The sequence below is a fragment of the Mus caroli genome, unplaced genomic scaffold (genome assembly GCF_978045245.1).
Source record: "Mus caroli unplaced genomic scaffold, Mus_caroli_1 scaffold_4, whole genome shotgun sequence".
Lineage (NCBI taxonomy): Eukaryota > Metazoa > Chordata > Mammalia > Rodentia > Muridae > Mus > Mus caroli.
The window spans coordinates 129,841,474-129,867,737 of NW_028227259.1; the positions used below are offsets into that span (position 1 = coordinate 129,841,474).

Below are 26,264 nucleotides of genomic sequence, written 5' to 3' on the forward strand. Positions count from 1 at the left end.
GGAGTGCTAGGATTGAAGGTGTGTGCCAGCCCCTCTCCTCAGCTGGATGTTCTTCTTTTCTGACTTCTGCAAAGTGGATGGGCATAGCATGACTCTTTTTTCTTTCCTTCCCTTGGAAGCTCTCTGCATCTCCTCCCACATTCTCATTTGACTGGTCCCTGCTAGCAGCTTTAGCTGCTGAGTTCTCTGTGCTCTGTGCTCTGTGCTCTCCTGACCACTTAGCAATATTAGCTCACTGGACTGGAACCAGCTGCCACAATGGCTCCCAGCCCTTTGTGACCTTCATGAAGGTCTAACTCCTCCTCTTGCCTTGTGGCAAACCCAGGACCCAGAGGAACTGGAGCTCTCTAAGTCTTTATCACACAGAAAAAATTTATTATATGTTTCTGAAAACTTGCCCCAAGACCTAAATGTAGAGCTTGCCTGGGGACCAAAAATAATCCCATTAGAGGCAGGGGTGCAGCTCAGTTCTAGAACACTTGTCTAGTATGCACATGGCCCTGGAGAAGATGAGAAAATCCCTCTCTCTTCTCTCTGTACCTCTTGATAGATGGAGTGAACAGTGGTACAGGATGCATAAAACAGATGCAGGAACATCACTTACACATAGATTATCCATTCTTCCAAGTCTTGAGACATGCCTAGTTTAAACATAGTTTAAATATATGCACACACACACACACACACACACACACACATATGTGTGTGTGTGTATGCACAGACACACATGACACAGACACACACACATGCATATACACTGAAACACACACATATATACACATGTACATTATACATATGCATGTACATACATATGCATATGCACACACAGATACACATGATGTAAACACAGACATACACATATACATATACATACACAGACACACACATATATCTATATACATGCATACACACGTATACATACACACTATACATGTGAATATGCATATACATGTATATATACATATGCACACAGGTGCACACACATATATGCATATATATACACATTATACATATATACACAGACATATATGTGTATATATACACACATACATATATGTGCATATATACACACAGGCATACATGACACAGACATGAACACACACATACATATATGTGTCTCTGTGTGTGTGTATATATACATATAGGCATACATGACAAGGCATACACATACATATGTACACATATGCATTATACATATGCATATGAATATACATGTACATATACATGTGTACACAGGCTCACAGACATACACATATACATACACATTATGCATGTGCATACACACAGACATACATGACATAGACACAGACCCCCACACACAAACTTTAGTACTGAGAACCTGGACAAAAGGCACCTCGATTGTGTCCCCAGTGGGAGAGTGGGGTGTAAAGTCAGGTGTGAGTCTGCTCACTGGCGCCCACTTCCCCTTACCTCTTGTCCTTGCAGCAGTTTGGCCTCAGTGCATCTTGAGTTAAACCACTGGCTTGTTGCCATCCCACCTCATGACACATGGGCCATCAATGGGACCACGAGGTTGCACTGTCTAGAAGTCAACATTCACCCTGGGGGCCGGGGAGATGGCTCAGCCTTTCTGAGCACCTGCTGCTCTGGCAGAGGACCCTCATCCACATTAGGCAGCTTACACCTGCCTGTAACTCTAGTCCCTGGAGACTCCTTCTTCTGGCCTCCAAAGGAACCTGCGTGTGCATAGTTCAAGTACATGCAAGCAGGTGCACACATGTGCACATAACCATAAAGAAAACAAACATTTTAAGACAAAACAAAACCCTTCCTCTGCTATTTGTCTGTGTGATGCTGACTCCCTTGGGAGAGTGACTGAGAAACCTATTTGGAATTTTTTTAATTTACCAGAGCAAGGTGGCTGATCTTATATAAACCGGCATGGTTACAGCAGCTCAAACTGCTGGACCAGAAAGAACATGTCTTTATCGGTGTCCAGCAGATCTGCACGGTGTCTAAAAGCTTTGAGAAGTCATGTCAGAGTCTCAAAGGACCGTGAGGTTGTTCCAGGCCCCCCTCTAACCCACGGCCATTATTTTCCCTCCTAAATACGATAATTTTCAGGGCTTTGAGAGTTACTAAGCTTTCTTCCTGGTGTCAGAAGACAAATGGGCTCATTTGCTGGCCTCTTGATTATTTCCACAGCTTCATTGGGCTTAATGGTGGCCTCGCTGTGTGTGTGTATCGTTGTTGATGGACGTTAAACTTATGCCGTTTGCCCATCTGAAGCTAATTTTGAGTGGGAAATTAACAACCCCAGGCCCCAAGGAGTCCGACCAGCACTGTTCTCTTCCCTCACCAGAGGGTGGTGGCTTGAACATTTACCCGGAGGTTGTAGAGAGCCTGTGTTCTATTTCCTATAATTGCAGGTCCTACTATTCTCCTCTTGCTTCTTTGAAATTCTATACAATCACCCTGCAGAACTCTGTTACTAGATAGCTTTGGTAGACGTTGGTTTGTCTTTTCTTTTTTTTTTTTTTTTTTACGCATTCATTTATTGTGTTTATACGTGTGTGGGCACGCGCACGACATGGTGTGCGTGTGTAGGCCAGAGGACAACTTGCAGGAAGTCAGTTCTCTCCTTTTGCTATGTGGGCCCCAGGGATTGAACTCAGGTCATTAGGCTTGGCGGCAAGACCCTTTACTCACTGAGCCATCTCACCAGCCTAGATGTTGGACCGTTACAACATCCTTGGCTATTCAGAGAAAAACCATGGATGTTCTTTCTTCCCTGAGTCTGAGGGTGATTGCCAGTAAGTAGAAGGAAGATTGGGATTTTTCAAACCTCTACCAGGATATATTATTATTAACCACTCTGACTGCCCAGCCCCCACCCCCAGCTCTTCGTGTTAGTTAGCATAATTACTGTTAGCTGTTGTAACGAATAGATACGTCTCAGTAGCTTCACAGTCTGATGAGGCTTGGATGGCGTTTCTGAGTGACATCCAAGTGGCTGTGCCCAAGTCCAAGCGGTGCTTCTCCAAGAGACCCTGCCTGCTTCTGTCCTCGGCTTGTGTCATGTGGAATCTTTGCCTGTTGCTATGCCATCCTTGTTTCCATGGAAACTGCCCCAAGAGCTGGCAGGCACCTTTCAAAGGCCAGCCACCGGAAGTGGCTGGCATCTTCTTTAGCTGCATTCCGCTGGTCAGCATGCGCGTGCTCAGGGAAGAGGGGGGAGTCCAGAGGCACGCTTCTCCTGGGAGTCCAGGAGGAGGGAAAGAAATGTCCAGAGGAACGCAGAGCTTGGCTAGCCTCACTTCAAGCACGCTGTGTTTTCTTCCTGCAGTTTCTCTCTTAGGGCATCCTTATGTAAATGTCAGCTTCCCGGTTTAAAAAAAAATTGACAACATGTCCCTCTGACTTTCAGTTGTCTTAGAGTTCAGACCTTTATCACTTCCCGCGCTCTCTCCTGTGTTATCACAGGCGAGTTTCTTGCCTCTCTTTTCTGTCATCCCAACCGCGTGTTCTGAGAGCAGCATGGGGGAGGGCTGCTCAGAGCTTTAAGGATGAAAACAGCTTCTAACTCATCCTTTAGCAGACACTCTTAGCAGTAGGCAAACAGGAAGAAACTTTAACTTGACAGACAGTGTTACCTAGGAGTCAGAGGAAACATTCTAGATGACTGGAATTAAAGGGGAGGAAAAGGGTCGAAGGCCCTGGGTACCCTGGGTCTGCTGTTCAGCTAGGTGGCTAGCCACGGTCCTAAGACAGGGCAGAGAAGGTAATTGGGATTGCTTGTCAGGTTGGTTTTTGTTTTTGTTGTTGTTGTTTTGTATTGTTTTTTGTTTTGGCTGGAGAGAGATTCCTCTCAAATGAACTTGTGTAAGATGGAAGCTGTTAGCAGAAGCGCCTGTAGTTTAGGTTGGGCTGGCAGCACTTTCTCTGGCCTTGGCTCAGCCTCATGTGTACCTCTGCTGAATGGTTTGTTCATTTGTTTGTTCCTTCCTTCCTTCCTTCCTTCCTTCCTTCCTTCCTTCCTTCCTTCCTTCCTTCCTTCCTTCCTTCTTCTCTCTCCCTCTCTCCCTCTCTCCCTCTCTCCCTTCTTCTTCTTCTTCTTCTTCTTCTTCTTCTTCTTCTTCTTCTTCTTCTTCTTCTTCTTCTTCTTCCTCTTCCTCTTCCTCTTCCTCTTCCTCCTCCTCCTCCTCCTCCTCCTCCTCCTCCTCCTCCTCCTCTTCTTCTTCTTCTTCTTCTTCTTCTTCTTCTTCTTCTTCTTCTTCTTCTTCTTCTTCCTCTTCATCTTCCTCTCCTCCTCTACTTCTCCTCCTCTTCCTCCTCTAGCTGTGTGTGCATATTTGTATGTCTTATTTAGGATTTCTAGAGCTGTGAAGAGACACCATGCCCACAGCAACTCTTATGAAGGGAAACATTTAATTGGGGCTGGCTTACAGTTCAGAGGTTTCACTTCATTATCATCATGGCAGGAAGCAGTGCAGCATGCAGGCAGACATGGTGCTGCATGGAGAGGTAGCTGAGAGTTCTACATATGGATTGGCAGGCAGCAAGCAGGAAGAATGTGTGAGCCACTGGGCCTGACTTGAGCTTCTGAAATCCCAAAGCCCATGTCCAGTGACACAGTTCCCCCAATAAGGCCACACTTCCTAATAATGTCACTCCCTGTGAGCCTATGGGGGTCACTTTCATTCAAACCACCAAAGTGTGTTTCTGTGTATTGGGTGAGGGTTTGGGGGCACATGTATATGTGGAGATGCAGTACAGATGTGTGTGTGTGTGTGTGTGTGTGTGTGTGTGTGTGTGTGTGTAGGTCCAAGGTTGATGTCAGAATCTAATATCTCTCCACTGGTCTTCTGTATCATTCTCTGAGGCAGGGTCTCTCAATCAAACCCAGAACTTGCTCCTATGTCTAATCTGACTAGCTAGCTTGCTCTGGGGCAATCCTGGTCTCTACCTTCCTAGGCTAGAATTACAGGTGGGCTGCTATGACTACTAACGTGTATGTGGCTTGTGTAGATCTAAACTCCGGTCTACTTGCTTATACAGCAGGCCCCACCATTCAGTTTTGAAGTACTTTCTGCAGAGACACCTAACAGATATGGGTGGGTTACACAAGAAGCTGGGTGATATCCTATTTATTCAGGGGATTTAGGATGATAGAAGAAGATGAACTGAGGAAGCTGACAGTAAATGTATCACACAGAAGCGTGCATCTTTACCAGTCAGCACTCATCCCCCCATTTCCCTCTCTCCATTCCTTCCTGTTATTAGTCCTAAGGGATTTTTTTTTTTTTGCAGTTTATTGGTAAGTGCATCCATCCCCTTTGCTCTGACTTAGAAGTTCTTGTTATCAAATCTCAGATAACTAACTCAGAGAAATCATTGGTTGTACTGGCTAGTTTTGTGTCAACTTGACACAAGCTGGAGTTATTACAGAATAAGGAGCTTCAATTGGGGAAATGCCCCCATGAGATCCAGCTGTGGGACATTTTCTCAATTAGTGATCAAGGGGGAAAGGCCCCCTGTGGGTGGGACCATCTCTGGGATGGTAGTCTTGGGTTCTATAAGAAAGCAAGCTGAGCAAGCCAGGGGAAGCAAGCCAGTAAGTAACATCCCTCCATGGCCTCTGCAACAGCTCCTGCTTCCTGCCCTGCTTGATTGTGCAGGAATAGAAACCCTGACTAAGACATTGGTGTATAACTTGACAGAAGCCAGGAATCCAGGATCTTCCTTTATACGTGAGAAAGTTGAGGCCCAGAACAGTTAAATGACTTGCCTAGTGTCCTGCTTCTGATGTGTAGCACAAACCTGTAAAATGGGTACACACATGGCTACCACATAGAAACTGAGCATTCTGATGACCAAGCCAATATATTTCAGTATTAAAGTTAAATGCCACATACATAAATGTATAAAGAAAAAGAGAGAAAGCTTGAATGGTTTCGGGTGCAAGAGAGCTGACCTGTAAAACTCATATGGTCCTGGAACTTGGACAGGCAGAATGTGGCTAGGAATTTTGGACAATGTGTTGTGATTTGGTGGAAACACCCCGGAGACACCAGTGACTCCATATTGTCATAGGACTGAGTGACCCACTTCTACCAGGTATGGCACAGAAGTGATTACAGGAATGAGGCCCCAAAGGCACTGCTCCTTCCTCCATGCCCTTTAGCTATCGATTCTGGCAGCCAGCTGCTATGTCACCAGGCTGCCACAGCTCAGTGGGGAGGCCCCATGGTAAAGACCTGAGGCTTCCCACCCACAGCCACAGAGGTGCCCTCTAAGTCATGAACCCAAGGAAGCATGACATCTTGTCTCAGGATGAAAGGCCTCAGAGGTCTTTGAAATGTGGACATATGTCATATCTGATTTTCAAATTTTCCACATTTAGGATAATGCATTAAGTAGCAATGAATTACTAATATAAAATATCTTAAAGATCAGCCCATAGCTCTTATGTGAGGGATGCAGAAGTTATGGTGATATAACTGTCACTGGTTAAAGTTCCCTCAGAGACATTTTATCAAGGTTTATGCCATCTGTGGCTGTAGCATCATGGGATCACACACAATGTTGCCTTTGTACCTTCAGTGTATGCATCTCAGCTTAATCCTTCAAGAGTTGATGGGGTTGGAGAGATGATGGATCAATGGTTAAGAGCACTGGCTGCTCTTTCAGAGGATCTGGGTTCAGTTCCCACCACCACCTGGAACTCCAGTTCTGGGGGATCTGATGCCATCTTATGGCTTCTGTGGGCACTATACATGCATAGATAGAATCACAGGCAAAACAAACACTCAAACGTACATAAAAGCTGAGAACGTTCACCTGACCTTTAACTTCTCCCTTGTGGCTGTTGTATGCCTGAGAGCCCACAGCATTATGGGTATTCTTCTGCTTGCTTTCAACCCACTCATGTCTAGGGCTGGGGGTAGGGTAGGATGAGTGTCTCAGGGTCAGAATCCCTGCAGGCATCCCCTGAGAGCGAGGCTGTGAAGTTGTGAGGAGGAGGTAGAATTGGTCATGGAGACACCATGATCCTGGTGATGTCAGCAGTTTGAAACAGCCATGGGGGAAAGCCACCTGTAATGGACTCTCTCGGCTAATGTAGCGCTTGGCTATCCCAAGAGAACAGCTCTGTGGACTACAGGCAGCAAGTCCATGGGGTGAGTCTGCTAAGGCTCCTGGAGCTTACTCTGGATGTCAGGCACAGGGTTTAATGATAACCCTCCCGATTTCCAGTCCTGCTTGGTCTGATATCCCTCCCTCATCTTTCCTTTCCTCTCTATTAGTGGGATGTTTCCTCTCTGCTGTTGTATTTCAGGGCCTATAACGCATTTTCTGATTTGCAAGGGCTCTTTGTTGAGCATTTTATCTTCCATCTCAGAGGAGATTTTAACTTGGACATTTTACACCAGTGGTTCTCAGCCTTCCTAATGCTGAATACACACACACACACAATTTTTTGATTAATGATGGATGTTGGAGGGTCCAGCTCACTTGGGCAGGACCACCACCCCTGGGATTGTGGTTCTGGGTGCTATAAGAAAGCAGGCTGAGTGAACCATGAGGAGCAAACTAGCAAGCAATCCTCCTCTATGGTCTGTGCTGTAGTTCCTGCCTTCAGGTTCCTGCCTTGACTTCCTTCTGTGATGGCCTATAAGTTGTAAGCCAATTAAAACCCTTACGTCTCAAGTTGGTGTTTTATCACAGCAATAGAAAGCTAACTAGGATACTTGAAGCAGGTCGAAAGGAATTTCATATTCTGTGGCAGGCATGAGTATTTGGGGCAGGGGACAGGGATAGATCTAGTATGGTTCAATCAGAAGCATTATGTGAAAGGTCGCCGGTATATGCCTGGTTACCCTTGATGACCATCTTGATGGGATTTGGAATCACCTAGGAGATGAGCATTATTGTGTCTGTGAGGTTGTACCCAGAGAGGGTGAACTAAGGAGGAAGGCGCACCCCAAATATAGATAGCACCTTTGCACAGGCTGAGAGCCCAAATGGAATCAAGGGGTCGGAAGGAAAGAGAGCCTGCTAGCACGGCTGTGTCTCCGCTCTGCCCCCTGGTCACCTCCATGTGATAGACCCTGCTCATTCTCACAGCTTCCTCAATGATGGAGACATCAGTTTCCACGAGGAGCAATGGAAGAGTTGTCATCCTGTGGGAAGTGTGGTTAGGATGAAAAGGAGCCAGCGGAGCCAGCTGCCAGAGTGGCAATTAAGCTGAGTTAATAAATTGGATTTTCAGGATATTACCAGAAACGAGGAGAGATTTAATCGGAAAGGGCGGATAATCCTTTGGAGTGGAAGCTGTCCACAGTAGATACATGCGGATTTCCATGGGTTTCCAAGAGGTAACTCCCCACTCTCTCCTCTTCTTGCAGGACTGGGGTGGGGTGGGGTGGGGGAAGTCTAGCTTAGTGGGTGGGGCCTGGACCATTTGTGCTGGGATGTGTTTAGCAGCATCTGCAGGCGGCTTAGCATCTATCTGTCTCTTGATGTGAGCGCTGGCTAGTTTTTCTAGTGGACTCCTTTGCTGGTGCTCCTAACATGTATCCATGCTGCTTAGACAGCTAATTGCACACATGTTGGAGTGTAATTGCACACACCCAGGTGAGCATTGTTGGAGAGGCTGTGCCTGTTACAATCTGAAGTTTAAAAAGGTGGCCATGTTGACCCTGTTCTTCATTGCTAGGCCTCAGATGTTTGTCACATCCCTAGGCCCTTTCCAAGCTAGTCTCTGAGATTCCAGCACAGGGCAGGACTTGGGCCATGATTCCTGGAGGCAGGTGCATTATGGGGGAAGACTGAGGCTGCAGATGTTGGGTGGTGATCAGCCACTCGGGGTTCTGGAGATGGGTGAGGGCTTCAGGGCATGCAAGGTGTGAAATAGACATTCAGTTCTTGCCCTCAGAAGCATACAGTGGAGCCGAGGACAAATTCACATGGCCAGAGGCAGATCCCATGGCCAAGGACAAATCCACATGTCCAAGGACAAATTCACATGGCCTGTACACTGGATTTCAGTACATCACCTGGAGGAGATGAATATGATCATGGAATTCAGGTAGCTCTCCGGAGGGACAGGAAGGCACTTTTAGGCAGGTGATACCAAGGAACACTTTGCGTCATATAGCTGAGGGATCCTATTACCTCTGTTAATGTCATCTGCTGTTATGGCTCGAATCTTAGTTTTTGAGATAACATCTTCCCATGTAGCCCTGGCTGGCCTAGAGCTCTCTGCATAGACCGGACTGCTCTCAAACTCACAGAGCGCCTCCTGCTTCTATTCCTCTTTTATCTAGTAATGCCCTCTTTCTTCTTTCACGCCTCCTTCTCCCCTGTAGATCACATGTGTGAGAGGTGTGGCCCATGTCTTTCAGCACTTGGCTTCTCTGGTTTTCTACCAGGATAATCCACCTATGTCCCGCACCACCCCCCGCACCCCCCTCCCCCCGCACCCCCCCTCCCCCCAACACCCTCCCCCCCCCCCCCGCCCGCAAACAAGGTTCTTAGAATGTCACCTGAGCTGGCAAGACTTCTCCTGGGGGGGTGGGATGGGCAGATCTGGGTCTCCTTACAGAAGGTTCTTTTCAGAAACATAAAACATAGATGGGCTTTGTTGAGGAGGTGCTTCTGGGTGTGGCAGAGAGTTGGGAGACTGCAGAAAGCGCTTAACTCATCCTTCCTTTATGTCACCCACCACATGACAGTACACCCTCCTGAGGTACGTTGGTTTCAGTGCAGTAGGCTGCGTGCCAGGAAGGACTGTGGGGAGAGGCCGCTGGATTACAGTTTATGAATTAGGAGGACTTCAGGGTAGCTTCCTTGGGTCTCAACGTGACCTGCTGCAGTGGGGCTGGGGATCTAGCCATTTTTCTACTGGAATTTGGGGCTATTGTTTTTCAAAGACAGAGCTGCTCAATAAAGAAAATACTGGGTTTGAAGGAGGGGAATTTGTCTGGCCCTCTGTCTGTTCCCCAGTTGCCAGAGGAAATGTAGCTAACAGCAGAGAAAGGCAGCACGGTTGAAATAATGATGCAAAGGAGTATCACCAGGGAGTCATGGGGCACAGCACTGCTGCCCTATGAGCCTTTGTAATGTAGCCTCGTTAGCATAGCAGAGTCTATGGAAGTCCCAGAAACTCCTGGGCTAGATCTGGAGCCTGTCGGGATGAGACTCTCTCTCCTGCTCTCAGCCCCTCATCTCCACATCTCCCACCCTGGGCCTGAGTTCTCAGGGAGGTGACTGGTGCACAGCGAGGACCCAGAGATGACCCCCACAGAAAGGTCAAGTTTTCCATTTCCCAGCTGTTGGTCTGTGTACCAGTGGCTATCTGGGGAGATCTCTGGCCTGTCAGGTGAGAAGGGTCAAGCAAAGTGAATAGGGAGGGGGAGGTACCCCCCTTTTTTACATTCTCTCACATACCTTTATTCCTTCTGGATAGAATCCATATATACAGTTTTGGGGAGGTCTGACAATAGATGCTTCCTATTGGCTTGGTCTGAGATGTTAGAGATGACTCATCTACATGTGGAGGGGCTTGGGGGCTTGGCCCTTATGTGACTGATGGCCACAGTTCTCTCTATGGGGGGGGGGGTGTAGCTACGTGACAGGGGCCTGGTGCTAGAAGCAGGCAAAGCTCCTACCTTCCCTTCAGGGTCCCTGGGACTCCAAGCCTTAGCTTGATCTTACCAGGCTTCCTCTCATGGACCACCACCCCACACCCAGTCCCCCTTCCCTCTCTGTTGTTTTTGTAATATACTCTGTGTTTGGTTGCTCGGCCTTTCTCTAGGCTGGGAACAGCATCAGTGGTCAGTTTTGGTTCTATTATGGTGAGTATATTCCAACTGCACTTCCCTGATCGGCTCAGCTGCAGTGCCCACAGTTCTCAGTCTGCATGTACTTCACCATGCCGGGCTCTGAGGTGCCTGATGAGAGGCAGCCATCCTCTGAGCCACTCTGGCTTCCTTCCTCTTCAAAGACCAGTTTGTTGCTCAGCCTGGGCTGCTCTTTGTTGGCTCTGCTCCCAGGAGCCTGTAGTTCACCCTCTCTGGTCCTCTCTGCTGTTGCTCTGTGTGGAAACACTTGAGACAGACTTCTGAGTTGTTAGGTTGGAAATGTGTTTATTTACATGCCTTACCTATGTATATTCTCTCTCTCCCTTCCCCATTTCTCCCTCCATCCATCCACCCCTCCTTCCCTTTCTCCCTTTCTCCCTCCAAGGTCTCACTATGAAGCCCTGGCTAGCCTGGAGCTTGCCATGTAGACCAGTATGTCCTGGCACCCACAAAGATCTACCTGCCTCTGACTCTCCCAATGACTAGGATTAAAACCATGATGCCTAGCTTCCCCTGCCCCCCCCCCCCCCTAGAACTAGAGATGACATCAAGGCGTCCACACACTCCCAGCCCCTAATTAGTTTTGACTAAGGAGGTTCTTCAAGTTTAAGATGTTACAGGTCTCTGGTTTTTCCTGTCCTGGCACACTGTATGGGTTCTCAGTGAGGACTCTCTCCATCCTGCTTTGATAAGACCTGTGGTACCCCTATAGCTCAGGGGAGTGTTATAGACCCCTTGGAGCTGAAGTTGCAGGAGGTTGTGAATGGCCTGCCATGGGTGTTGGGAACTGAACTTGGGTCCTCTGGAAGAGTGGTGGATGACCTGAAATGCTGAACCATCTCTCTAGACTGCCAGGGGATTAAAAGATAATATTGTTAGTTCTTTAACAAATTCATACATGGGTATCATGCATTCTGGCTGCTCCGCTCCCTTCCCCCCTCTTACCTTCTCATAACTTCCTCTCACATCCTTCCACCCCAGTCTCTTTCCAAGATTCATGAGTTTTGATGTTTGGCTCCATTTACTTTATAACCAGGGCCATCTGTGTGGTCATTGGAGCCTGGTGGGGTCACCGGTGGGCACACAACTGAAGCCAGTGACTTCCTGCTTTGTCAAGGCATGCAGGTTCTCTCTATATTATCTTCCACCCATTCTCTATCCTAAAGGATTCTTTAAAATTTTTATTCTTTTTTTTAAAAAAGATTTTTATTTATTTTATATATGCGAGTACTCTGACATTGTCTTTAGACACACCAGAAGAGGGCGTCAGATCCCATTACAGATGGTTGTAAGCCACCATGTGGTTGCTAGGAACTGAACTCAGGACCTCTGGAAGAGCAGTCAGTGTTCTTAACCGCTGAGCCATCTCTCCAGCCCTCCATAATTTTTATTCTTAAATCTCTTTATTAAATACTTCTTCCCCAGTAGGAGATATAAAAATGTATTGGTTAGGTTGGGCAGCCCATCCCTACTGGAGTCCCAACTTCAGGGCACAGAACTGTGATCCTCTTATGTGCTTAGAAAATCAAAGGAGTGGGAAGACAGTTCTATGGTTGAGTGCTTGTGCAAGCATGGAGACCGAAATTCTAATCTCTGGCACCCATATAAGAGGTTGGGTGTGGTCACACATGTGACCACAGTATTGGTCACACATGTGACCACACTATAACCTCAGTATTGTGGGAGATAGAAAGAGGAGGCTAGTTGGGACTTGCTGCATGCCAGTCTAAAGGCATTGTCAGTGGGAGATCCTGTGCCAGGGAATAAGGTAGGGAGTGATAGAGTTGGTTACATAATATACTTCTTCCTCTAATCTCCAGATGTATATTACCCCCTGCCACACATGCGCAGTGTGAGAGCCATCAGTATTTAAGGAAGGCCCCCTGTTGCATGGTTGTCCTATTGCTTGCCTGTTGCAGTTCTCCACACTAGAACGTGAGCTCTGAAAGGTCTTACCCTCTTGAGCTAGACAATGCTTAGCCATCTGCATGGATGTGGAATGAGTAAGCTTCAGGCCAGACCCCAGCCAAGACGCTACATTTTTAAAGTCTTCAAGGAGAACCACAGGCGCCAGCAAGTCTCTAACTTTGTGTCTGTCTTCTTGAGTGTGCTGACCTTGGTGTTCTGAGACACACTTAACTTCAAAGGTTCGGCTCCCGTAAAAGCCTGCACGTCTCCAATCATGTCTTCTCACTCTGAGTTGAGCGAGTGTGAACTCCAGTCTCCTGGCATCTTTTGTTAGGGTGAGCCCGCCAGCCTCCATCACAGAGAGCCGACACATTGTTGCAGTAAAGACTGAGCAGTGTTTTTGATGGGACCAGCTTTGCACATGCTACCTTCGAGGCTCAGACCCCAGCAGGGGTTTGCTTTTTGGATGGAAGCCAGGACAGAGTTGCACCCTTGAAACTGGGCTTTGTCTCAAACATATTCAAGGTCTTCCCTGCTGGTGGCAGGTGTGCAGGGGACAAGCTCCTGGTGACAAGAGTTCAGCTAGCTGCAAGGGCCACCACACAGCTACTTGGACCCCTCATTAGTGTGGCCTGGCTTGGCTACCAGAGCAGATGGCACCTGCTGCTCTTTTGTTTCAGGGCAATTAGTGTTCTCTCTCCTCTGGGGGTCTGGTCTGGCGCTTACCCACATTCAGATCTCATCACAGCCTGCGCTCGTTTGCCTTTCCTTGGGGACATGCACCGGTGGGCCAAAATGGATGAGGGGTGGGAATTGGGCCTAGTCCCATGTAAGCTCTGGCCTCCTTCTCTGCAGCCAGAGGAGCATCTTATCAAATATGCACACAGATGCCTTCCCTGTCCCAGGATGCCTCCAGAATTTTTGGATTTTGTAATTGGATCTACAAGTGGTCTCAAGAGACAATGGAGAACAACAACAACAACAACAATCCAGGTTGTTACTAGTGTATTTCCTTGTTATTTCACATTCAAGTCTGGCACCTATTGATATTGGGAACAAACCCTTCTCCCAGTCACACTATGGCAGGATAGGAATGGGCTCCGGTTCAAGAGTCTTCCAATAGACCATCAGTCAAGGGCAAGGGAGACAGGTCACAGGTATGAGGAATAAGAATGATTTTGAGCCTTGTGGCAGCGGTGGCAGTGGTGGTGGTGGTGGTAGCGCACACCTTCTTCAATCCCAGCACTCAGGAGGCAGAGGCTGGTGGATTTCTGAGTTTGAGGCCAGCCTGGCCTACAGAGTGAGTTCTAGAACAGTCAGGGATACACAGAGAAATGCTGTCTTAAAAAAAAAAAATAAAAAAAGAATTTTGAGGCAGCTGTAAATTCGCAGAAGAGGCTAAATGGAAGCTGGGATGGAGTTGTTGGTTCTAATTAATTGGTGGCAGGAGAATTCCTGTCTCTTGAGGGATGGCGCCTCATGCAGGGAGATTTATATGCTTTGGGATGAGAGGCGCTGGCGTGGTTTCCCATTGACTTTTTGCACAGATGATCTTTATTGAAGAGCCATCAGGTAGACGGAAGGTTAGTGGAACAGGGATCTGCTTTCTGACCCGGGTGGCATTCAAAATGTCAACCTATTTTGAGGCTTATTTCTGTTAAAGCTTAAGGTTAATAAGGTTAGAAGTTCTAATTGGGCTTATTTTAGAATATCACTGAATGCAATCTCCCTGCCCTCTGTGATTTCATCTATTCTGGGCAAATTTTCTGCTAATGGGCTGCATCCCAGTCTTAAATACATAGACAAGGTCATGCTGGGTTGACCAGGCTGGCCTCAAACCTGTAGCCTTCCCATCCCCATCTCTTGAGTGGCTGCTATTGGGTTCGGCTCCCTCTCTTTAAGTTATTTTCCTTGCTCTTTTGGAGCTGAACTAATGCTTGACTTGAAAGCTGATGGCTGTTGTTTGTGATGCCCCATAGAAGGGGCTCTTTTGCCGTCCTCCCTGTGAGTGTACCTGTGTGCAGGTGTACATGCAATTGTGTGCATGTGTGTGGAGGAGAGATGCCAGTGTCTGGTGTCTTCCTCCATCACTCTCCACCTTAATATCTGGTGCAGGGTCTCTTACTGACTCTAGACTTCACTGATTAGTTGAGGTTAGCTAACCACTGAGCTCCAGGGATCTCTTCCTGTCTCTGCCTCCCTAGTAGGAGGATTAGAGGTATGTACCACCATGTCTAGCTTTCTATATGAGTGCTTGGGGAATTGAACTAAGTTCCTCACATTCACACTGCAAGCCCTTTACCAACTTACCCCTCTTGCCAGCCCCATGCCATTCTTACGGTTGAGTCAGATCTCCCTGTACCTGTACCATGTGAGTGCTAGCAAATCCAAGAACTAAGGTGGCAGAGGGAGAAGATGTGACACCCACCCCTGCCCCTGATCCTTGACACCTAAGGGGAAAGATGTAAGAAGCAGTAGCAGACCCTTGGGACAGGGACAGCACCGCCTATGTTTCCTGTTTTGTGGTTTAGGGTATGAGGGAGGCCCCACATCGGGAAGTTGAAATCAGAAAATCCAATCTTGCTAGCTTGCAAGACCCAGTTTGGGGGGGGGGCGATTCACAACAAAATGAATAAAGATTTTCAAAGAGGAGCGGGGAGTCCTCAGATTCCATAGATACTCTTTACCCAAGTCTATGGGTGACCCTGGAACCATTGTATATTATGAAGACTCTGAGATGTTCACATTAACCGTGAAGCTAATAAAGAAGCAAAGGTCAGAATATACCCAAATGCAGAGCCTCTATGATGTAACTATCCACTGTGTCTAGATCACAGCCTAGTATTACTTGATGTAAGAGTCAACAAATGAGATGCATGCGCCATAGGAAAAGCAAGCAGTGGGGGTGGGGGCAGGGATGAGTCTTTGCTAGAGCATTTGCCCAGTGTGCCTGAAGCCCTGGGTTCAAACCCAGTCCTAAAAAAGATATTAAAGTATAACAACCAATGGAAGCTGATGTAATGAGACTAAGATTACAAAGAAGGCAAAATAATTATAAAAATTAAAGAGAATATATCTTCTGCAGTTTAGGTGTGGTGTGTACCCCTGGGGTTCAGATGTTGGGGTAGGCATCAGTTTTGGCCTCCTGAGTAGCAGCGAGGAGAGGTGTTGGGGCCTTCAAGAGGCAGAGCTTCAGGGGTCCCTGGAGTACAGCCCTCAGAAAAGATTGAACTAGTTCTTGTAGGACTCTGGTTGGTTGTCACTAGGAGAGAGCTACTTCTTCATGTAGTACAAGCTTGACACTTTGTGTGATCACATGACCTTCCCCAAACATGCAATCCAACCTCACTGTCGTGACACTTGCCATAAAGTCATCACCAGGATCAGCTCAACCAGATCACATGATCTTGCACTTTAGTCCTCCAAAAGGTGAGTCCTCTTTGCATGACCCAGCCTCATGCACTTTGTCATAGCAACATAAAACAAACCGACCCAGTGGATAGAAACAGAAGCCAAGGAGAAGCTATCAAAGAGTGAAGTTAAAATTCTAGTACTGAACTTTAGAACAGCTGGAATAGTTTTGTTTTTGTTTTTTGTGTTTTTTGTTTTTTTTTTTTTTAAACTGGACGGCTTACCAGGTGATTTAAGACGATGGAAAAGATAGTCTGAAAACTTAAAGATTGGCCAATGGAACTTATCTGATCCAAAGAATAGGAAAAAAAAACTCTGAAAAAAAAATGAACTGAGCCTCAGGGCCTTGTATGAGACCAGCAAGACTTCCATGTGAAGTTGGAGTTATAGAAGAGGGAGAAAGGGGACTGGAAAACTATTATAGAAGTGATGGCCGCAAACTTTCCAACTTGGTGAAAGGCGTGTGTGCTTGCTGTTTGACCAGGCACAAGCACGTATAAACTGGCAAATGGTTGAACATGCATGCACACACACACACATACACACACAAATACATGTGCACCCAGAGGGATGTGCACATGTACACGTATGTACATGCATGCATATACACATAGGACTTAACTGAGGGGTGGAAGGACAACTACTGTGTGTGTTGTGGGGGAATGAGAGTATGTGAACATGCCGTAATGTTTTGTGTGCTAACTAAAAATAATCATGAAAAAAAAAAGACCTTCATTGGCTTGGGGTGTAGCTCAGTGGTAGAACTCCAGATTTGGTGGTGTTCATGAGGCCTTGAATTCAGTTCTTAGCACCTTAAAATAACAAAATGGATGAAGGTATGAATGGGTAGGTGGGCTATAGATGGATGGGTAAGCAGATAGGTGAACAGATAAATGGGTGGATATTGAATAAACGAACGGATGGTAGACGTGAATGGAGGTATGGACAGAAGAATGAATGGATGGGTGGTAGGTGAAGGATGGATGGATGGATGGATGAATGGATGAATAAATGGAAGAATGGGTGGTTAGCTAGACAGTTGAGTGGAGTGGATGGATACATGGATGCATTCATGCATGACCAAGCCATGAACTACAGGGTAAAGATGCTTCGCCACTTCAGACTTTCCCAGAATAGAGGGAAAGACTTTTGCAGGAAAAATTCTAAATGAGTTTCCCATGCTACTATGGAGTGTATGAGTGTGTGTGTGTGTGTGTGTGTGTGTGTGTGTGTGTGTGTGCATGCGCTGAAGAGACAAGTGTCTAAATTGGAAGAATAAGAAGTGAAGTTTAGAGACGAAGTCTCACTGGTGGCCAGACTGGCCACAGGGAGTCAGGAACAGGGACTAAAGAAGTGTCCGAGGAAGTGTCTTTAATGGTCAAGCTAGACATTTGGATCCCAGTTTTCTTGGCCTTCAGTGTTTTGGAACAATCTTTTCTTGATTGAACACCTTGTCATAGGTACTCAGGGAAGGCAGAAGATCCTGGCCCCACTCTTTGATATTATAAACATTTTAGGTTTGAATACAAAGTCATGGGTTCTGTTGTATCTTCATACCTATGCTGTTACACTTTGTTCTTACTCATTCTCCTTCCGACGCCCCCTCCAGCCCTTCCCCACCTCCCCTGCCAAGCCCCATCCCTGAAATAGCACCAGGGAGCAGATTCTGGCTTCATGAGGACTCGCCTTTTGTCTAAGCTATGGGCATCTCTCCTTAAATTTTCCTCTAGGTGAATCTGAGCCCTTTCAGATCTTATATTCTCCGGGCAGCTCATCTTGGGCCTGACCTTTGTAGGTCAGCCATGAAGGATCCTTGGTCATCTAATTGTTACAGTCTCCTTGATGGACAGCTCAGCGCAGTCCTTCCTGCACAGTGTCACTCCTGTCTCAGCAGGAAGAGCACCAGGGCTGGGAATAAATTACCATTGATTGCTTTTGTGGCTGCCACCTGTGCCCTGATGGCCAGGGTAGCCTGAAGGGTGTTGGACTTACAGGTGCCCTCATGACCACCAGGAAAGCCCCACAGATACCCAGCATGCACAGGGCATGACCTCAGGACCCCATTCTCATTAGCAGTAGCTGTCCCTTGGAGAGCCACCTAGACTGTTAAGTATTAGAAAAAAAAAATCCACACTTACAGAGGCTGCTCCTGTTCAGCCAACAGAACAAGGAACTTTACACGGGGTTCTGTTCCATGTAGAGGCAGGCATTCTCCCCTACTCCTGTCTCTTTCTGCCTCTCTGTCTCTCTGTCTCCATCTCTGTCTGTCTCTGTCTCTCTCTCTTTCTCTTTCTGTTTTCCTCATCTGCTTATGTATCTGGTAGAGGCCTGGGAACACTATGATCCCTCAATAACTGTCTATTATGACAATCATACACAAGTGTTCGGAGCATGTTTCCAGCGTAGCTCTGGAATTAGACATGGTGGATCTGGGAAGTTCCACCCGTGGCTGCATGACTGCCTCTGCCAGGGCCTTACTGGGCATTGGGCATCAGCCCTGCTGATCACTTCAATATGTAAGCGTTCAGGAGAGTCACCCTTTCCTCTGCCTCAGCAGACAGAGCCAGGTGATTGATCCTGCCATCTGTCCCTATATCAGGGAGGGGAAATGCCAGAGATTCTTCAGTCAGAGATCTGGGGTTCTAGATGCAGAAGAGACCACTCATGGGCACTATTCATGTGGACATGGCTGTCCCCCCCCCCCCCAGTAGCCACAAGGAGCTAGCTCATAGTGGACTGAGAGGTAGGGTTGGAGGGTCATTGGAGAAGACCCTGACTGTTCTTATGTCTTTGGGATTTGTGTATGTGTGTATGTGTGTACCTGTACAGAACATGTGTATATGTGTGTATGTGTGTGTGTGCATGTGTGCAGTGCACATGTATGTGTGCATGCATGTGTGCAGTGCACATGTACATGTGTGCTCATATACTTGTTTGCACATGGGTGTGGAGGCCAGAAGACATCCTTAGGCATTGTTCCTCAGGCACCATCTACATGTTCTTTTGAGACGGGGTCTCTCACTGGCCTAGGTCATGTTAATGGATTTAGATTTGCTAGGCAGTGAGTCCCAGGGATCCCCATGTTTCTGTCTTCCCAGCACTGGGGTCACAGGCACCTGGCTTCCCACGTATCCATGAAGGATCAAACCCAGGTCCTCATACACACATGGTACATCTTTTCCCAGTTTTGGCACCTCCCCTGTCCTTAGGGACTTTGTCTCTTAGAAACACCCTTTCCTCAACACGGCGGTGAAAACTGAAGTCAGTAAGTACAGAAGTCAGGTCCCCAGCTCAGCTCTCAGCTGAAGTCGTGGATGTTTCCTCTGTCGCTTTAGGAGAGCTAATGTGATTAGAGACTCCATCTACCATCCCGTTATCCTCAGTCTGTCATGTTATCTCACCTGTCAGTTAGCAGCCTGGGCTTGCCTTTTTCTCTGAAGAGAATCTAAATAGAAATAGAACCCACTGGGAAGTCCACTGATTTATATAACATTTTTTTTTCTTCTTCTGCCAGGTCAGTAATAAAGAGGAACGTGGTGGAAGGCAGGGGACGATATCACTCCAGGAAGTTGTATTAGGAGCCGGGAGTGAGAGGACTCTGAGCCATCATTTCCTGGAAGGGTTTGGGATGTTGTCAGATACTGATGGAAGGAAAAAAAATAATTGTGGCAATTGTCTTAGCTGTCTCCGGGCTTGTCATAGTGATGCTGATAAAATCAAATAAGCTGGAAGTGAGGTGACTTGTTAGTGTGGGAAACGGTCGGGCTCTGGCAGCCGGTGAGGTGGAGGTGTCCAAAGTGCTTGCTCGTTAAGGGGATTGATTGTCTCCAGCGCTGGGAAAACGTTCGTAAGCAGAAACAATGTCTCAATGAGGGACCTAGCATCCCTCTCCCGAGCTGGGGCAGTAGGGTAGCTGCGGGCTATCTGGTTGCAGCTGCCTGGCTGCAGCTGATCTGAGAGGCAGATAGAGAATTTAGGGAGATAATTGTTCCTGAAAAATGATTTTAAGTTTGAAACAAAAGCTGAACAAACCCGATAAGAGGGATAGTGACTTTATTTTTTTTAAATAAAAATATTCCTTTCCTTTTCTTTCTTTCTCTCTCCCTCTCCTCCCTACTCTTTCCCTCCCTCCCTATTTCCCTCTCCTTCATCTTCTCTGTCATTGTCTTTCTGTCTCTCGCACTCCCTCCATCTTGTTTGTCTCTGTCTCTGTATCTGTCTGTCTGTCTGTCTGTCTGTCTGTCTGTCTGTCTGTCTCTGGTTCTCTCTCCCTCCCCTCTCTCTGTCTCTCTCATCCTCCAAGGTCTCACTCTGCTGCCCTAGCTGCCTTGGAGCTCACTCTGTAGCCTAGGCTGATCTTAACCTCTTAGCAGTCTTCTTGTCCCAGCCTTCCAAGTGCTGGAATCACAGGCATGAGCATCTTAAAGTGCGCAGTTCATTGGTTTCTAGCCTATTTGTAAAGTTCTGGAATCATCACCATTTACAATTTGGAGGTGTTTTTATCAGACTAAGGGAAGCTACCCATTAGCAGTCAATTCCCATCCTCCACCTGGCCTGAAGCTTGGCAACCGCTCCCCCGTGTCTTGCCTGCGTGGATTTACCTGCTGTGGGCACATCAAACACCAGATGCATGCCACATATGGCCCTTTGAATGGCAGTTCAGGCCCATTCTGTATTGCACATCCTGGGTCAGCCTTGCTCAGCAAACCATCCCTCCATTGTGAGCTCATGGTGGAGCTGTTTGTTCCCAGTGGCTGCGACCTAGTCCCTTGGGACTCACTTAGTGTGTGTTCCTCTGAGCCCTCCAAACTTGCTGGCTATTCACGGACTCATTGGTTTGTCTGATACACACTTAATGAGCACTCAGTGTCTTGGCAGTGTTCTGGGGACACATTAGCAGGAAAAACAGGCAAAACCAAACCAAACCAACAACAAAAATACCCCCCTTGCTTTCATGATACTTATGTGCCTCTGAGTATATATCTGTCTATGACAATCACCACTATCAATAAATAATAGTATATCAGAAACAAAAACCACGGAGCAGCCAGATTTGGAGAAGGGCAGGAGAGCTGTGGAGATGAAGCTGGGCTGTGATGAGACCTCACCATGCAGATGGCACTGAACAATGGCTGCTCCTTTTTATATAGCAACTTGTGTTCCTGTAGATGCTCAGGACACATTTTTCCATGATTTATTTTTTCGGCAGGGGGAGGGGGGAGCTTAAAATAGAGTCACTCATTTATTCAACAAATGTTTGCAGAGGGTAGGCTTGGCTCCCAGCTATATTTTAGGTCTTGGCTCAAATGTCAACTCCTCATGAGGCCTTGCCTCCCAGACCCACCTCCAGTATTTTCTATTGTAATTCATGGTCTCTATTAAAAAGTTGAAGTGACTGTAGTACATTGCCATCTCTGGACTTTTAAAAAATTGAACAAAATGATTTTTCTGGAAGTTTCACGCATGTGTGCAATACATCTTGATCACACCTATCCCTTACCGTCCCTCTGGCTTTCCCCAGGGCCCCCTGTCTCATTTCTCTCCGCTTTCCACTGGGGATGTGATGCTACAAGCCACTTAGAGTTTCCTACACTGACCTCTGCACAATGACAGACTGGAACTGGCCATCATGAGCAGGTTAAACCATCTCTCCCTCATTTTCCCAGCGTGTTTTCTATCACAGGGAGAAATGAGACAAGGAGTGTGGCTGAGATTTCCGATTTGACTGTTGTCAGAGCAGCAGCAGGTACAGTCCTTTGTCCTCAGTGGGCATGCATGTGTGTGTGTGTGTGTGTGTGTGTGTGTGTATGTGTGTGTGTGTACCTGTGTGTGTGTGTGTGCACCTGTGTGTGTATATATGTATGTGTGTGTGTGTGTGTGTGTGTGTGTGTATGTGTGTGTGTGTACCTGTGTGTGTGTGTGTGCACCTGTGTGTGTATATATGTATGTGTGTGTGTATGTTTGTGTGTATGTTTGTGTGTGTGTATGTGTGTGTGTGTGTGTAGCAGCTGCCCATCCAGCCCCACACTGTGTTTGCTATGGGTCACCAGCAGATCCCATCTTGGAGTACCCAGTTTGATTCTCACCCACTTTTATTTATATTAATGTCCAGGAAAAAGATCCCAAGATAAAGTAAACCTAAGGCCACAATCTGTGGCATCTTGTTTCTAGAAACTCTCATTTGGGGGACTTTGCCACCATCTCTGCTTGCTGGTTCAGAACTATTTAGAAGTTGGTGGGGAGAAAAAAAAAAGCCTATGTAAATGACAGGATGTCACACAACCCCACCTCCCATTTTTATTTCCCCTCTCTCTCCTTTTTTCCTCTGCCATACATCAGCATGGTCATCATTGCAAGTGATACAGGGACTCATATCTGAATGTGGTCCTTGGGAATCAGCCGATGGGTTGGTTCTCCCTGTGACTCCTTTTCTCATACATGTTTGAGCTGCAGCCATATTGTGTACCTCAACCCTATCTTGGGAGGCCTCAGGGACTTAGGGATGGGGCTAGCCTGTACTACAGGGCGATGCTTCTCTTAGAGATGGGGCTTCAGGAAGAAAGTCCTTCTGCAAGGAGACCTGTGCTCCAGCCTGAGGTGCTATATGCCAGAACCTGCTCGATACACAGACTTCTGCTCATTCCAGCCCCTGCCACAAGCATCCACACTCTTGCACATACCCACTCACACCCTCCCCCACATACATGCACCTATGCAAACTCACCCACACCCATATCCCCACCTCCCACCCCACATGCATACACCCGAACATGTCTATGCACTCTCTCACAGGCCAAGAATGGGCACTTCATGGCTACTTGTTAGCCGCCTTATGCCCACCTCATAGCTGGCAGTGGGATGCTAGTTCCTCAGTAGCAGCCACCATTATTAAATCGAAATCCAATGAGCAATTTCCTGAATTTTTCAAAGCTTATCAAGAGTGGCTCAGGAACAGGTAAAATTAATAGTTATGAGCCAATTTCCATATAAATGAACTTATTAGAAAGTACCCAGCTGCCTGAAGTAGAAGATTTTTTTCTGAGGGAAAATGCTTAAAAACAAAACAAAACAAAAAACCCAAAACAAAACAAACAAAATAAACAATTAAACCCCTCACAGCTGTGACCCCGCTGCGACTACCTTTCCATCCATTGCTTGGGGGCAGCCTCTGCATCTGGATCAGCTCACATGGTGGACAGTACATGGTTTAGAGGGCGACTGTCATGTCTCACCTGACAGAACTGGCTTTTCTCCTTGCTCACCTCAGAGCCCACACACAGCTTTAGCAAGGATGGCACATGAAGTCTTCTTCATTGTACCTTTTCTGGTTCCTCAAAGGTAGACACCATTCATTATTCAATGCTGAAAAAGAACTCCTTGGTTCTGAGAGAAAGGTTCCATCTTCCAGGATAGATTGTCCCTTACAGGAGACACATTGATGAATGGCATTCCACATCCAAGTGTTGGATGCCATCTTTGTAACCTCTTGAGACAGGAGGACAGCCTAGAGTTGAGTGTTCCTTTTGCCTTGTTTTATGGAAGTCATTGGTGTAGGGGTGCTGTCCATGGTAAGATTTCTCTTGGTGAAGCAGCAGGTTGCAGGTTCCTTTTCCCCCAATGTTTTCTTCACAGACTAAACACTGAGACACCAGATGCCGAGCTCACCAGGCTCCATGAGGCAGGAAAGAGGTCCTGAACCCCTTTTAGTTCAAACAGACTCATCATCAGAAATGGTGCAAACTGGCCTGGGGGACTCAGGTTGTGGGGAGTTGGGGAATTAGCTTCCCTGCTGTCATCCTCCTGCGGTCCCAGTCAAGATAGATGCAGGGAAGTTGGCAAGAGGCTCACAGGATGAGATCCAATCACAGACCTGTGCTGATGACTTTTTATTCTTCTCTGTGCTTGGTGAATGATTTCCAGTGCAGTAGCTAGGCAGTAGCCTTCGTTTTCCAAGAGCCCTCATGTGCAGGAGCATGTATGTATGTATGTGTGTGTGTATAGATGGGTAAGGATGTGAGTGGGAATGTACATGTGTGTTTGTGTTATGAATTAAGGTAGATAGGTGGTATTTCTGTATTTATATTTAATCTAATTTGGGGTCGATGGAAAGTCTAGCATAATCCCCCTGTCAGCCACAGTTTCTGTGATAATCCATGGAACATGTGTCATCCTTTTGAACCATTGATCTCATGTTGATCCCATAAGCCCGCAAAATCATCATCATTCTGTAAATCCTGAAGAGTCTGAGCTAGGGACTCATGAGTTACAGAGAAGCTGTATAGACAGAGCATGATCTGTGTCTGCTTGCTGGAGGGGAGGGGAACCTGAGTCAGAGAATTCTTGGCTTTCTTGAGTGTGGCTTGAGGGTTCTGTGGGTGTGGCCTGAGGGTTCTGTGGGTGTGGCCTGAGGGTTCTGTGGGTGTGGCCTGAGGGTTCTGTGGGTGTGGCCTGAGGATTCTATGGGTGGGTGTGCAGGGCAGAGAGCTATGTGGGACATGCCCAGAGATGCAGCATACCTGGGCTCTTGTACTTGTAGTGTGTGTGTGTGTGTGTGTGTGTGTGTGTGTGTGTGAACTTGGCACAAGGCAGGGTCATCTAAGTAGATGAAACCCCTATTGAGAAAATGCCCCCATCAGAATGGCCGGGGCATTTTCTTGATTAATTGTTGATGTGGGAGGGTCTAGACCACTGTGTGCAGTGTCATTCCTGGACCAAATAAGTCAGGAAGTAGCATTCCTTTATGGCCCTCTGCTTCAGTTCCTGCCTCCAAGTTTCTGCACTAATTTCCTTCTGTGACAGATTGCAAGCAGTCTGCTGAGTTACCCCCAGTCCCAACCTCAATTTGCTTTTTGCTACAGCAATAGAAAAAAAACCCGGAAACTCAATAAAGAGCATCTCTTCTTTAGGGAAGGGTTGCGCACCCACTCTGAGGTGCTGCAACCCATGAGTAGCCGCGAGTGAGTCTCCACCCTCTCTAACTCCTCATTAACCAAGAGGACTGCATAAGATGACTGTGTCCGTTGCTTTCTGCAGAGTCATGTGCTTTTACTTTAAACCCTATGGTATGTCTGTTTTCCAGGGCAAATGGCTCCTTCTATGAGATTCTGCAAGTGGACTTTGGAGTCGATAACAGCAGCAGCCTTGCTGGGGCCCAGCAAATCACCTGGCAGGTAGAATATCCTGTGGAAGACTCCATGAGTGAGCTCTTCGTCTCTGAGATCTTCATCAGCCAGACTACCTTTGTGGGCATCGTCCCTCTCACTATGGTAAGCAACCAGGGCTCATGAAGATGAGCCATGAAGGAACTTCTTTTGAGTATTTTCTTGTTTTGTTTTGTTTTGTTTTGTTTTCTTTCCTCTTTATCTTTAGGGATGTGCGGGTGCCCCCGAGTGTGAGTCTTTGTAGAGGCTCTAAGATTTATATCAGGAAACATCTTTTATCGCTCTTCTTTCATTGTATACAACGAGCTAGAGTCTTTCAGTCAAATGCAGAACTTGCCAATAATGTCCAGTCTCTTGAGCCCACCTGCTCTGGGGATCCTGTCTCTGCTTTCTTGGGCTAGTATAACATGTGGGCCACCTTACCCACCAGGTATTTGCATGGGGTTCTGGGGATCAGAACTTCAGTCCACACACTTGCGTGGCAAGTGCTTTAACCTCTGAGCCAGGCTTCAGCTTCTTTTTTGAATGCTCATATCACTCAAAGAAGCATGAAGTATCTGTAAGCCCATCATTCCTCGCACACTTGGTGTGTACTGTTTGAACAAGGGAAATGTACTTAAGCGATGTTTTATTTACCTGCTTTCCATAAGGGCTCCTGGGAAGCCATTTAGGGTTTACTGTATGAGACTCTTTTCATTTGTGGTGTTGCCAAGTGGCTCCTGGGGACCTCTTGTCTTTTATCGTCTCCATCTGCGTTCATATCAGGTCCAAGTGCTACACTTGGGGAAGATGGCTTCACTGAAGTGTGTAAGGTCTGTGTGCTAGAGACAGAGGCTCTAGATGCCCAAGAACTAGACCCTTGTCAGTTGGCCTGTTCTGAGAGTCCCCAGGTGGCCCCGAGGATTGGCAAAGTTTAGAATGCAGATGGACTGAAAGGGCCTTGTTGGGAAATGACTGGCTG

At 47.0% G+C, this 26,264-nt stretch overlaps 1 protein-coding gene across 1 annotated transcript in view; it reads left to right on the forward strand.

The window, feature by feature from the left end:
- The window catches only part of Tmem132b (transmembrane protein 132B), a 268,775-nt gene that overhangs the window by 139,516 nt on the left and 102,995 nt on the right, over positions 1–26,264 (forward strand). The window contains exon 4 of the mRNA XM_029476908.2: positions 25,222–25,408. Within this exon, the coding sequence (XP_029332768.1) occupies positions 25,222–25,408 (187 nt within the window). The remainder of the gene's footprint in view (positions 1–25,221; positions 25,409–26,264) is intronic.